The sequence below is a fragment of the Salvelinus namaycush genome, chromosome 3, assembly GCF_016432855.1.
Source record: "Salvelinus namaycush isolate Seneca chromosome 3, SaNama_1.0, whole genome shotgun sequence".
NCBI lineage: Eukaryota > Metazoa > Chordata > Actinopteri > Salmoniformes > Salmonidae > Salvelinus > Salvelinus namaycush.
In genome coordinates, this window is record NC_052309.1 from 62350284 (window position 1) to 62362119 (window position 11836).

The 11836-nt window shown below is 40.7% G+C and overlaps 1 protein-coding gene across 1 annotated transcript; it reads left to right on the top strand.

The window, feature by feature from the left end:
* Window positions 1-900: 900 nt before the first annotated feature.
* LOC120034537 (cathepsin D-like) lies at window positions 901-8919 on the top strand. The gene is made up of 9 exons (XM_038981137.1): window positions 901-1102; window positions 1540-1720; window positions 2039-2162; window positions 6182-6300; window positions 6539-6738; window positions 7423-7545; window positions 7866-8010; window positions 8224-8322; window positions 8539-8919. Exons 1-9 carry the CDS (start codon window positions 1011-1013, stop codon window positions 8698-8700), a joined length of 1245 nt encoding a protein of 414 aa, XP_038837065.1. The 5' UTR covers window positions 901-1010; the 3' UTR covers window positions 8701-8919.
* Window positions 8920-11836: the final 2917 nt, after the last annotated feature.

Sequence of the window (11836 nt, forward strand, 5' to 3'; positions counted from 1 at the left end):
CACTCATACTAAACTTTGCTCACTCTTATTCAACTGCCCTTTGATTAAATTGGTTTAATTCAATGTTTAAATTTGCTTCAAGTGTGGTTTTTACTGAAAGTTGACAGCTTTCAAGGACCTCTGCTAATTCTGTTGTCATGTTCTCTGGATCTGGCGACACCTATAGCTTTGATTGTTGTCTGTGTTCTGGATAAAAAATATATACATTTGATTTATTCTTTACAAATTAAAAAAACATATTATTATTATGTTAGTGGGAAAATGGACATCTTCAAAACCCAACCTTAATTTACCAGTTGTGACACATGGATGATCCAACCTCAGTTTTAGAGAGACTGATTTTATGACCAAAATTATCCTATTTACACTTTGTAGTAAATGTTGACACTAGAATAACTTTTTACGACTCATATCGATGCCCATACGTTTTTTTTTTCAAAAGGATGCTTTGCTTTTTAAAGGCAGTCGCTCTTTAAGAGGGGTTCCTGCAGATGCAGTAACGCCCCGAATAGCGGGCCGCAATCAGACCATTCTCCATCTCTCGTGATCCTGCGACAGCGACTTGTCAAGTGCGCAGTAGGGTGTCTGATTTAAAATGAACCGTGCTATCCGCGATTCCCCACAATCGGTACCCCAAGTGGTGCACGTTTTGGTTTTTGCCCAAGAACTACACACCTGATTTAAATAATCACCAATCTTTTATCATTTCAATCAACTGTGTAGTGTTAAAGAAATAAAAAAAAAAGTGCACTCTAGACGTCCAAAGGATACCAGCTTGCAGTGACCAATTTAAAACGATGGACATTATTCAAGCCAATAAGACCGTCTAATGTATGCGCTCTCTCCAATCAGGATTGGACCGAGTGAAGAAAAGCGAGTGTGTACGGAAACCACCGAAAGGCATACTGATATAACTGGGTTTAGTGCGTAGATTTGATAGTGTTCGGTCTTCTATGTAACGGACGGTTTGGCCAGCCAAGATAGTCTAAAGTGAGAGAAAAACCAACTGGATGATGAGTTATCAAAGACAGAATATGAAGTGTCTTAAAATATTGTCTATAACCGTCGCGCTGTTGATAGCGCACAGCTCTGCTATTATAAGGTAACATATTTTCGTCAGTTGCTTGGTTAACTTTTGAATAACGCAAGTAATTATTATTTCGCCATCCCGTGACGAGTATAGAATAGGCTATGTCTGGGGTAGTTTAATTTCCTGACGTTAGGCAATTATTATTGCCAATTTCACATGCATATTTGTTTAGGCACATGTGGGTCGCATTTTGGTACACCCACAGAACGTTTCTATAACGCTGGCATGTTCATGACATCTATCTCCTAAAGTTTGAATTGAAGTTAACATAGATTGTACATAATAACGAAGCAATTAAGTTGTAAAATAGAACCAAGCTGCTCGTAAATGTATGGGAACATCAGTATAAAACATGAAGTACGTTAGAGCGCACGAGTTATGAATTATTTGTTAAACAAATTACGACCGATAAACTAATTCTCTTCGTTATCATATAAATGGGCCTTTAGAATTCCCCTCCACAAGACGCGCAGTATGCGCCGCCTGATGAACGACAATGGGATGAGTTTTGAACAACTCCAGAACATGGCCAAGACCGTTGGTGGTGCAGGAACTGACACACCAACACCCGTACCAGCAACCACTCAGAGCCCGAAAGTGCCAGTTGAGAGACTCACTAACTTCATGGATGTAAGTGGATATTGTCACTAGGCCTGGTTTAATTCTAGCTTATTCTAGGTTGACTGAAAAAAAACAATAATAAGTAAAGCCAGGGTTCTCCAGGAGTTGGGTGTGCAGGCTTTTGTTCCAACCCTTCATAACATGCCCAATCTGCTAATCATGGCCCAGATTGAAGATCATGAGATGTGTGTGTGATTTATTTATTTGGTTTAATAAAGCTTGCACATTCAGTATCTCTCTCCCCGGGAGTTAGGAAAAGAGAACTGTAATATAGACTTATGCCTATTTATCGTATGAATGTGGTGTTTATGTCAAATCTCTCTACAGGCTCAGTATTATGGGGTGATCAGCATAGGCACACCACCCCAGGACTTTACTGTGCTGTTTGACACCGGCTCCTCCAACCTGTGGGTGCCCTCCATTCACTGCTCCTTCCTGGATGTTGCATGCTGTGAGTCAGTCTATTATTGCCTTTGCTGCACTTCACCATAGCCACGGGAAGTAGGGGTGCAGAGGGTGCAAAAAAAAAAGATGCAACAATTGTTACGAGTTTAGTTACAGTTCATAAAAGTCAATTGAAATAAAATAATTTGGCCCTAATCTATGGATTTCACATTACTGGGATTATAGATATGCATCTGTTGGTCACCGATACCTTAAGGTAGGGGCGTGGATCAGAAAACCAGTCAGTATTTGGTGTGACCACAATTTGCCTCATGCAAACATCTCCTTCGCATCGAGTTGATCAGGCTATTGATTTTGGCACGTTGTCACACTCCTCTTCAATGGGTGTGCAAATATGTTGGCGGGAACTGGAACACTGTCATGCATGTCGATCCAGAACATCCCAAACATGCTCAATGGGTGACATGTCTGAGTATGCAGGCCATGGAAGAAGTGGGATATTTTAAACTTCCAGGAATTGTGAACAGATCCTTGGGACATGGGGCTGTGCATTATCATGCTCAAACATGAAGTGATGTCGGTGGATGAATGGCACGACAATGGGCTTCAGGATCTTGTCACAGTATACTGTGCATTCAAACTGCCTTCGATAAAATTCAATTGTGTTCATTGTCCGTAGCTTATGCCTGCCCAGACCATAACCCCACCGTCACCATGGGGCACTCTGTTCACTCTGTTCACAACATTGACACCCGCAAACCACTCACCCACACAATGCCGAACACACTATCTGCCATCTGCCCAGTACAGTTGAAACTGGGATTCATCTGTGAAGAGCACACTTCTCCAGCATGCCAGTGGCCATCGAAGGTGAACATTTGCCCACTGAAGTCGGTTACAACGCCGAACTGCAGTCAGGTCAAGACCCTTGTGAGGATGGCGAGCACACGGATCTTCCCAGAGACTGTTTCTGACAATTTGTGCACAAATTCTTTGTGAAAATTACGTTTCATCAGTTGTCTGGGTGGCTGGTCTCAGACGGTCCCGCAGGTGAAGAAGCTGGATGTGGAGGTCCTGGGCTGGCGTGGTTACACGTGGTATGCGTTTGTTAAGCCGATTGGACGTACTGCCAAATTCTCTAAAAGGACGTTGAAGGCGGCTTATGGTAGAGAAATTAACATTAATTCCTGCAGTCAACATGCCAATTGCACGCTCCCTCAACTTGACACAACTGCAGATTTTAGTGCCATTTATTGTCCCCAACACATAAAGCTTCTTTATATGCCACACTTGTCAGGTGGATGGATTATCTTGGCAAAGGAGAAATGCTCACTAACAGGGATGTAAACAAATGTGTGCCCAAAATCAAACTTTGAGCGTATGGGATCTTTTTATTTCAGCTCATAAAACATGGGACCAACATTTTACATGTTGCATTTATATTTTTGTTCAGTGTATATACAGTACAAGTCATCAGTTTGGACACCTACTCATTCCAGAATTGTATTTTTATTTTCTACATTGGAGAAGACATCAACTATGAAATAACACATGGAATCATGTAGTAACCAAAAAAGTGTTAAACAAACCAAAATATCTTATTTGATGACAGCTTTGCACACTCTTGGCATTCTCTCAACCAGCTTAATGAGGTAGTCACCTAAAATGCATTTCAATTAACAGGTGTGCCTTGTTAAAAGTACATTTGTGGAATTTCTTTAATTCATGCGTTTGAGTCAATCAGTTGTGTTGTGACAAGGTAGGGGTGGTATACAAAATATAGCCCTATTTGGTAAAAGACCAAGTCCATATGATGGCAAGAACAGCTCAAATAAGCAAAGAGAAATGACAATCCATCATTACTTTAAGACAGTCAATCCGTTAAAAAAAATGTAGTCGCAAAAACCTTTTGAATGCTATGATAAAACTGGCTCTCATGAGGACTGGCACAGGAAAGGAAGACCCAGAGTTAACTCTGCTGCAGAGGATGAATTCATTAGAGGTAACTGCACCTCAGACTGCAGCCCAAATAAATGCTTAAGAGTTCAAGTAACAGACACATCTCAACATCAACTGTTCAGAGGAGACTGTGTGCATCAGGCCTTCATAGTAGAATTTTTGCTAAGAAACCACTACTTAAGGACCCCAATAATAAGAAGAGACTTGCTTGGGCTAAGAAACATGAGCAATGGACATTAGTCCGGTGGAAAAGTCAAAATTTGAGATTTTTGGTTCTAACTGCCGTGTCTTTGTGAGATGCAGAGTAGGTGAACGGATGATCTCTGCATGTGTGGTTCCCACCGTGAATCGTGGGGGTGCTTTGCTGGTGACACTGTCGGTGATTGATTGATTTATAATTCAAGGCACACTTAACCAGCATGGCTACCACAGCATTCTGCAGTGATACGCCATTCCATCTGGTTTGCGCTTAGTGGGACTCGTTTGTTTTTCAACAGGACAATGACCCGACACTTCCAGGCTGTGTAAGGGCTATTTGACCAAAAAGGAGAGTGATGGAGTTCATCAGATGACCTGGCCTCCACAATCACCTGACCTCAACCCAATTGAGATGTTTGGGATGAGTTGGACCGCAGAGTGAAGGAAAAGCAACCAACAAGTGCTCAGCATATGTGGGAACTCCTTCAAGACTGTTGGAAAAGCATTCCAGGCGAAGCTGGTTGAGAGATTTCCAAGAGTGTGCAAAGCTGTCATTGTGGCGACTTTAAGGAATCAAAATATTTTTTGGTTACATGATTCCATACGTGTTATTTCATTTGTTTTTAATGTCTTCACTAAAAATGAATGATTAGGTGTGTCCAAGCTTTTGACTGGTACTGTATATTTTGTGGAATATTTATTTTTATTTTTATCACAAGTAGTGCACTGGGCCTTTAGTAGTCCTGTATTAGTGGACCAATCTAGACATCTGTAGCGTGGGCAAAACATTTTTTTCAGCATCTCAGCTTTGGCAAAAAGGTAGTTGTATAATTAAGAACAGTATCGTGTGGTGTTCAATAGTTGGAATTGTAAGAGGTGTTGCCCTGTCCCTTTTTCTCTGCGATCATTCTAACGGAATCCAGAAAAAATCAAAACCCTCTCCTTAAACATTTACATCAAAAGGGGCAAAGACTCAAGACATCCAGCAATTTAAAAATATATATTCTTGATCAAATAACATGGAAAACAACCACTTTTTGTGCAGTATTAATTACCACCCTTACAAACTTAATGTAAATTAATATTACTGCGTTGTACATTGGCTGGTCATTTAGGTTTGTACCTGTAGACTTTCCATCACAAATGCACAATACGGTATTTGAGTAGATTGAGACATCAAGTGGTTTGTGACATGGCTGAGTTGATTGCGCATGGCTCTTGCAACGCTAGGGTTGTGGGTTCGATTCCCACGGGGGACCAATATGAAAATGTATGTACTCACTACTGTAAATTCCTCTGCATAAGAGCATCTACTAACATGTAAATTAATAGATCATTTCAGTTTCCACAGAAATAAGTTGCATTTGCAAAGTATTTCAAGAAACTGGAAAACCTATATCAAATGTAGAGAATTATCAGACTCAAGTTACAAATGCTAGTAAATACTGAAATACAATTATTTTGTTTCACACTAGTGCGTCTTCACTAGTCCTGTATTAGCGGACGATATAGGTCTTCAGCGTGGGCATTTTTTTGCATCCTCCCTGTCGGCGTAGCACCCCCTGCCCCAAACTACTTCCCGTGGCTATGCACTTCACTCATAACATATGGTTTTACTATCCGCTGAGTCTCCTATGGATGTCGTTTAAAAAAAGGGGTTGGGTTAAATGCGGAAGACACATTTCAGTTGTACAACTGACTAGGTATCTCCCTTTATCATATAATCATGAGATGAGTGCAAAAGATAGTTGCAAATACTAGTTTTTTTTGTTGTTGCTCATCCATGCTGTACTGGAAGTCATATTCATCGTTTTAAGGCGGCATGAGGGACGTGTTTGTTTTGTATGAAAATGAGTGCCATTTATCCAACCTGAGATAGTTGTGAACTTTATGTGCACCTCTGCTTAGGGCTCCACCATCGTTATAACTCCGAGAAGTCGAGCACGTATGTTCAGAATGGCACCAAATTCTCCATCCAGTATGGCAGAGGCAGCTTGTCTGGGTTCATCAGTGGGGACACTGTGTCTGTAAGTCGACTTTTCTGTGTGTGCACACCGTGTCCATTGTTTATTTGCATTCCTCTCACTTAAGTGGACAAATCCACAGCATTTATCTGTAATTTTACCATTGTCCATTTTAAGTGATGGAATGTGGAGCATAGTCTGCATACCATTTCTTACTGTGTATTGTTTGTAAACCTCACTGTGTTCATGACCAATCTGCTTTGTACATCACAGTTCCTGTTCTTCACTCCATCCCTCTCAGTTGGCTGGCATGCAGGTCACTGGTCAACAGTTTGGTGAGGCCGTGAAGCAACCTGGCATCACGTTTGCAGTGGCACGCTTTGACGGGGTGCTGGGCATGGGCTACCCTACCATATCTGTCGATAAGATAACCCCTGTGTTTGACACCGCCATGGCTGCCAAGCTGTTGCCTCAGAACATATTTTCCTTCTATATTAGCAGGTTGGTTTTAGGGATTTTTTCTCCTTTTTAATAAATTCCTACTAAGGGCCGTAGGTCAATGTGTGGTTTGTTGACTTGTGATTTTGTTTTAAACGATTAAAAAAAAAAAAAAAAAGTCCTGTTTGCTGTTGGAGGTCAACTGAAAGGAGTTTATCTTTTTATTTGAACTGGGATATTTTTAGCTTCTGTTGTCCTGAAATTCTTTAACCACACTTTCTGTCATATTTCCTCGGAAATAAGTAAGTGAAATAGTTAACAACAAGCACGTTATAGTGTAGAGAATCATTGTGCCATCTACACCACTGAAATATATTTTCCATTTTAGCTGAAGCTGGTGTACAAAACTGAAAGTAAGAGCAATAACAAAACTTAAGAATGGGAAGCATAGAATAGAACATCTACTGCTTAGACTTGCATTCAATGAGTGACAGATCTATAACGCACATTTCTATGTGCATTTGGTTGGGTCACCCAAAAAGTTACATATTGCAGCTTTAACATGTATTTATTTTTGTGGGTAAAGTCTATGAACATAAACCACAGGTTAATTAAACATTTGCATAACTTGTACAACCTTGTATTCTTGTGTTGTCACTAGCTTCAATGGGGTTAAGGCAATACAATTACATATCTGACAGTAGATTGAACTAAACTTGTAACCCCTTTTGATATCCTGTTCTTCAGAGTTCCATTTGCTGCTGTAGGAGGAGAGCTGATGCTGGGAGGCACAGACCCACTGTACTACACTGGAGACCTGCACTATGTCAATGTCACACGCAAGGCCTATTGGCAGATTGAGATGAGCAGGTAAGCAACTTGGTTCTCGTCTACACAGAGGCTCTTTTATAATATCTATTCCAGAGGAGAACAACTGCCCCCTCATTGAAGCCATGAAGTTCAAGGCTGATGGGGGTACTGCATGCTGCTATTTCCAGAAAGCGGGATCCCCCAATATAGTCAATGGAAAAATAACTATCTCCGTGTAAATAATCAAAGACAATCATTGTACCAATAATTGCTTCTATTCCACCAGATGCATGTCCTTGAACCGATTTATTAAGAAATCGCACACAATGTTATAAGGATAATTTAGTCTTGAGTGATCACAGCTAATTGGTGCTCTGCAGTGTGGAAGTGGGAAACCAGCTGACGTTGTGCAAGGCCGGTTGCCAGGCGATTGTTGACACGGGAACGTCCCTCATCACCGGGCCTGCGGAGGAGGTCCGGGCGCTGCATAAAGCCATCGGAGCCTTGCCTCTACTGATGGGAGAGGTAGGTACAGGAGTCTGTAGACTAAATGTCTACCTGTTGTAGCATATAAGTACATTCTATCAGTTCCAACCTCTGTTTTAGTTCTGCTGAATGGCCAACAAAAGATTTCAATCATGCACGCATGTATTGTAGTGACAGAAGTTAAGTTTTGATTTGTGAAGTACATGCAGTTATTTTTAACTTACTTGCACTTTATTTTTTTCTTCCTCTCAGTATTGGATTGACTGCAAGAAGGTTTCCTCTCTCCCCGTCATCACATTCAACCTGGGAGGGAAGATGTTCAACTTGACTGGAGACGACTATATCATAATGGTAAATTGCACCTCGTGACCAGTGTTCAATGTGGCCTGCCTGCCAGTAGAAAGTCTGTGAAATTTGACAACTTCAATCATCATCACTTAAACAGTTAATCACAGTTCGCATGCGTATATGCATTTTACTACGTCTTGAAATGCATTATGATATTTAATTCTCTGGACATGCCTGCCGTTGAGAATCATTCAAAAGCTTCTCCCCTATGTGCTGCAGGATTCCCAGATGGGTCAGAAAATCTGTCTGTCAGGCTTCATGGCCATGAACATCCCCCCTCCGGCTGGACCGCTGTGGATCCTGGGAGATGTGTTCATTGGACGCTACTACAGCGTGTTTGATAGAGACGCAGACCGCGTGGGGTTCGCCCCTGCCAAGTAGAGGGGAGAACCCACAAACAACCCCTAGCCACATGTGGAGATCTGAAAGGATTTGATGGGTATTCGCAATATAGTGGTCCTACCAAACCAAGGTGCAAGGTGGAGCTAGTACCTATCAAATCCCCACAGATCATGCTGAATTATAGGAGGCACACCACCAAAATGAACAAAACCCCCCCCAAAAGAAACTTGTCTTAGCCTATTTTGCTTTTTTTTAGGGGGGGGGGGGGGGGGGGGGCTGTTTCTTAATTTTCTTTTAAGACTAATAAAAGTGTTCCCGGGTGAGTTTGGCGAATGATTATTAAATAGTTGCAGATCCAAACTGATGAGCTGCTGTATGCAGTTCAGCTTGGTGTTTTGTATGAAGACAAAGTGGTACTGTTGTATCTCCTATCTGACAATGCAACCACCTTTGTGTTTGGAAAGCAGATTACTGAATGCATATCTTTATTCCAAATACATTTCCTTTGTAGATGAAGCAGAAGACTGAATGCATATCATTGTAGATTAAACTCTCTGGTTGATTTAACAAAAAACAATGTTGACGTCCAGTGAATTTGACTATGTACCAAGGACCAGGGTACAGTAATAGTATCAAGGTTTCTCAAATAAACGTTTTTTGTGAAACGATGTCTTGTGATGTGTACACTTGAACTCTTATTGTATGTTGACCCCAAGACCATGATGCTTCCGTTATAGCCTAAATAAACTGGTAATGCACTACAGCATCTGATTCTAACATTAATCAAAAGATGTGACACTGGAAAATGTATTTTATTAAATAAAAATCAAGTCATTCTTGTCCAGAATGAACTGGTGGTAGTTGTATGCTTCAGCAGACATCCTTTAAGAGTAAGTGCCCTCAAAGGAGCTATACAAGTGTGTTCGGTACAGGGAAGGAAATTGACCTAACCAAACTTCTCAACCCCACCCTTTTCATGTTTTACTCTTAAAGATTTAGGGATTGAATTTAAGGATTTTATGCACTGGGCTAGTAGACCAGATTGACTATCTAGTTTTAAAATCTATGCCGTGCGATATTTGACTTTGACTAGACAACATATTACAACCGACTAGTTCACCACATTTTCTACTAGCTAGGGCTGAAAAGTACTAGCCTACGTCTAGCTTAATTTCCATCTCTTCCGGCTGCCAGCTACCTGTTGCTGCTGTATCCTACCCAAAAATTATTTTCCCTGCAAGCCTCATAAGAAATTACCAATTTTTATTTGCACAAAAACAACCACAAGAAACATCTGCCGCAACATTTATTATCGGAGTATACAAAGTGCTGTGTACCATTCAGTTCCATAGCTAAAAGTAAATCGAAAACCGTCAACAAAAAAACTAAACCTACATTACATGCAAGCATATCGTCTCTAGGCTGAAACCCTCAAGGTAGATGTAGTTGTCTACTTTGTGGTTCATAACAGTTGTAGCAAACTTTGCGTGGCAAAATGACCCCAACAGCACAGAAATCTTTGTAGTTTAAGTCAGGTCTACAGAGACAAATCTGCACACAAAAACATCCTTTATAAGTAGTCCCATCACGGATTGAGCCGTTAATATCAGTACACCTAGAATTAAGCACTTCTGAACACTATGTGTGGTTGTGGTGGTAGCATTGCAAACATACTCTGCTTTTTTGGTTACAAACGTATAATACAAAAATACTAAACTATCTCCATTACATGTCGAAGATTTTCTTGTATAATGCTCTACTGTACCAAGCACTCCCTCCACTCCTACTAGGATAGACACTAAATAGCTGTGAGACAATATTGTGTTAATTGGGAAGATGTATATTTTTCAATCACAGATGAGCAAAGTGCAGATTTATATTTTATCATATTTGCATAACACTTATTTTGTATTTAACCTTTAACTAGGCAAGTCAGTAAAGAAAAAATATCTTATTTACAATGACAGCCTACACTGGCCAAACCTAGAAGATGCTGGGCCAATTGTGCACTGCCCTATGGGACTCCCAATCACGGTTGGTTGTGATACAGCCTGGAATTGAACATGGGTGTCTGTAGTGATGCCTTTAGCACTGAGATGTAGTGCCTTAGACCGCTGCACCACTCGGGAGGCCACTCGAAGAAGGCTTGTGATTGAACACTGGACATCTTGGCATGGGATGGTTATAGCTGCTACCTGACCTGGTTTAAATCCCTGTCTGTCTGCTGGACGTCAACTCAGTCAACACCAGATTAACCCTGGCTGTCTTTCAATGTGGGTTGATCTTATATGTCAATGGGGTTGACCAGCACCCTTAAATGCACACAGTGAGCACCAAAATGAATACCTTCCTACCCGTGTCTGTAAATGTAAAGTTAATGGAACTACCATAAATAATAAAGGAAATGTCTCTCTAAACTGAACATACCTTTGTTCCAATATCCACACAGAAGACGATATACAGTGCCTTGAGAAAGTATTCACACCCCTAGCATTTTTTTCACATTTTGTGTCACAGACAGAATTACAAATGAAAAGCTGAAATGTCTCGTGTCAATAAGTATTCAACCCCTTAGTTATGGCAAGCCTAAATAATTTCATGAGTAAAATGTTCTTTACAAGTCACGTAAGTTGCATGGACTCACTGTGCACAATAACAGTGTTTAACATGATTTTTGAACGACTACCTCTTCTCTGTAATCCACACACACACACAATTATCTGTAAGGTTCCTCAGTGAAACAGTGAATTTCAAACACAGATTCAACCAAAGACCAGGGAGGTTTTCCAATGCCTCGCAAAGAAAGGCAACTATTGGTAAAAAAAAAAAAAAGCAGACATTGAATATCCCTTTGAGCATGGTGAAGTTATTACTTACACTTTGGATGGTGTATTTAAAACAGTTAAGAGTTTAAAGAGTTTATAGGAGAAAACTGAGGATGGATCAACAACATTGTAGTTACTCCACAAAACATGCATCCTGTTTGCAATAATGCACCAAAGCAAAACTGCAAAAAATTTGGCAAAGAAATCAACTTTATGTTCTCAATACACAGCGTTATATTTGGGGCAAATCCAACAACCCATTGCCAAGTACCACTCTTCATATCTTCAAGCATGGTGGTGGCTGCATCATGTTATGGGTCTGCTTGTCGGCAATTTTTTAGGATAAAAAA

Bases quoted from the DNA above. Each gene is read 5' to 3' on its own strand.
- LOC120034537 (XM_038981137.1), top strand. From the start codon at position 1,011: ATGATGAGTTATCAAAGACAGAATATGAAGTGTCTTAAAATATTGTCT. The intron at 6,739-7,422 runs GTTGGTTTTAGG...CCTGTTCTTCAG, and splicing joins TTTTCCTTCTATATTAGCAG to AGTTCCATTTGCTGCTGTAG. The intron at 7,546-7,865 runs GTAAGCAACTTG...GGTGCTCTGCAG, and splicing joins TGGCAGATTGAGATGAGCAG to TGTGGAAGTGGGAAACCAGC.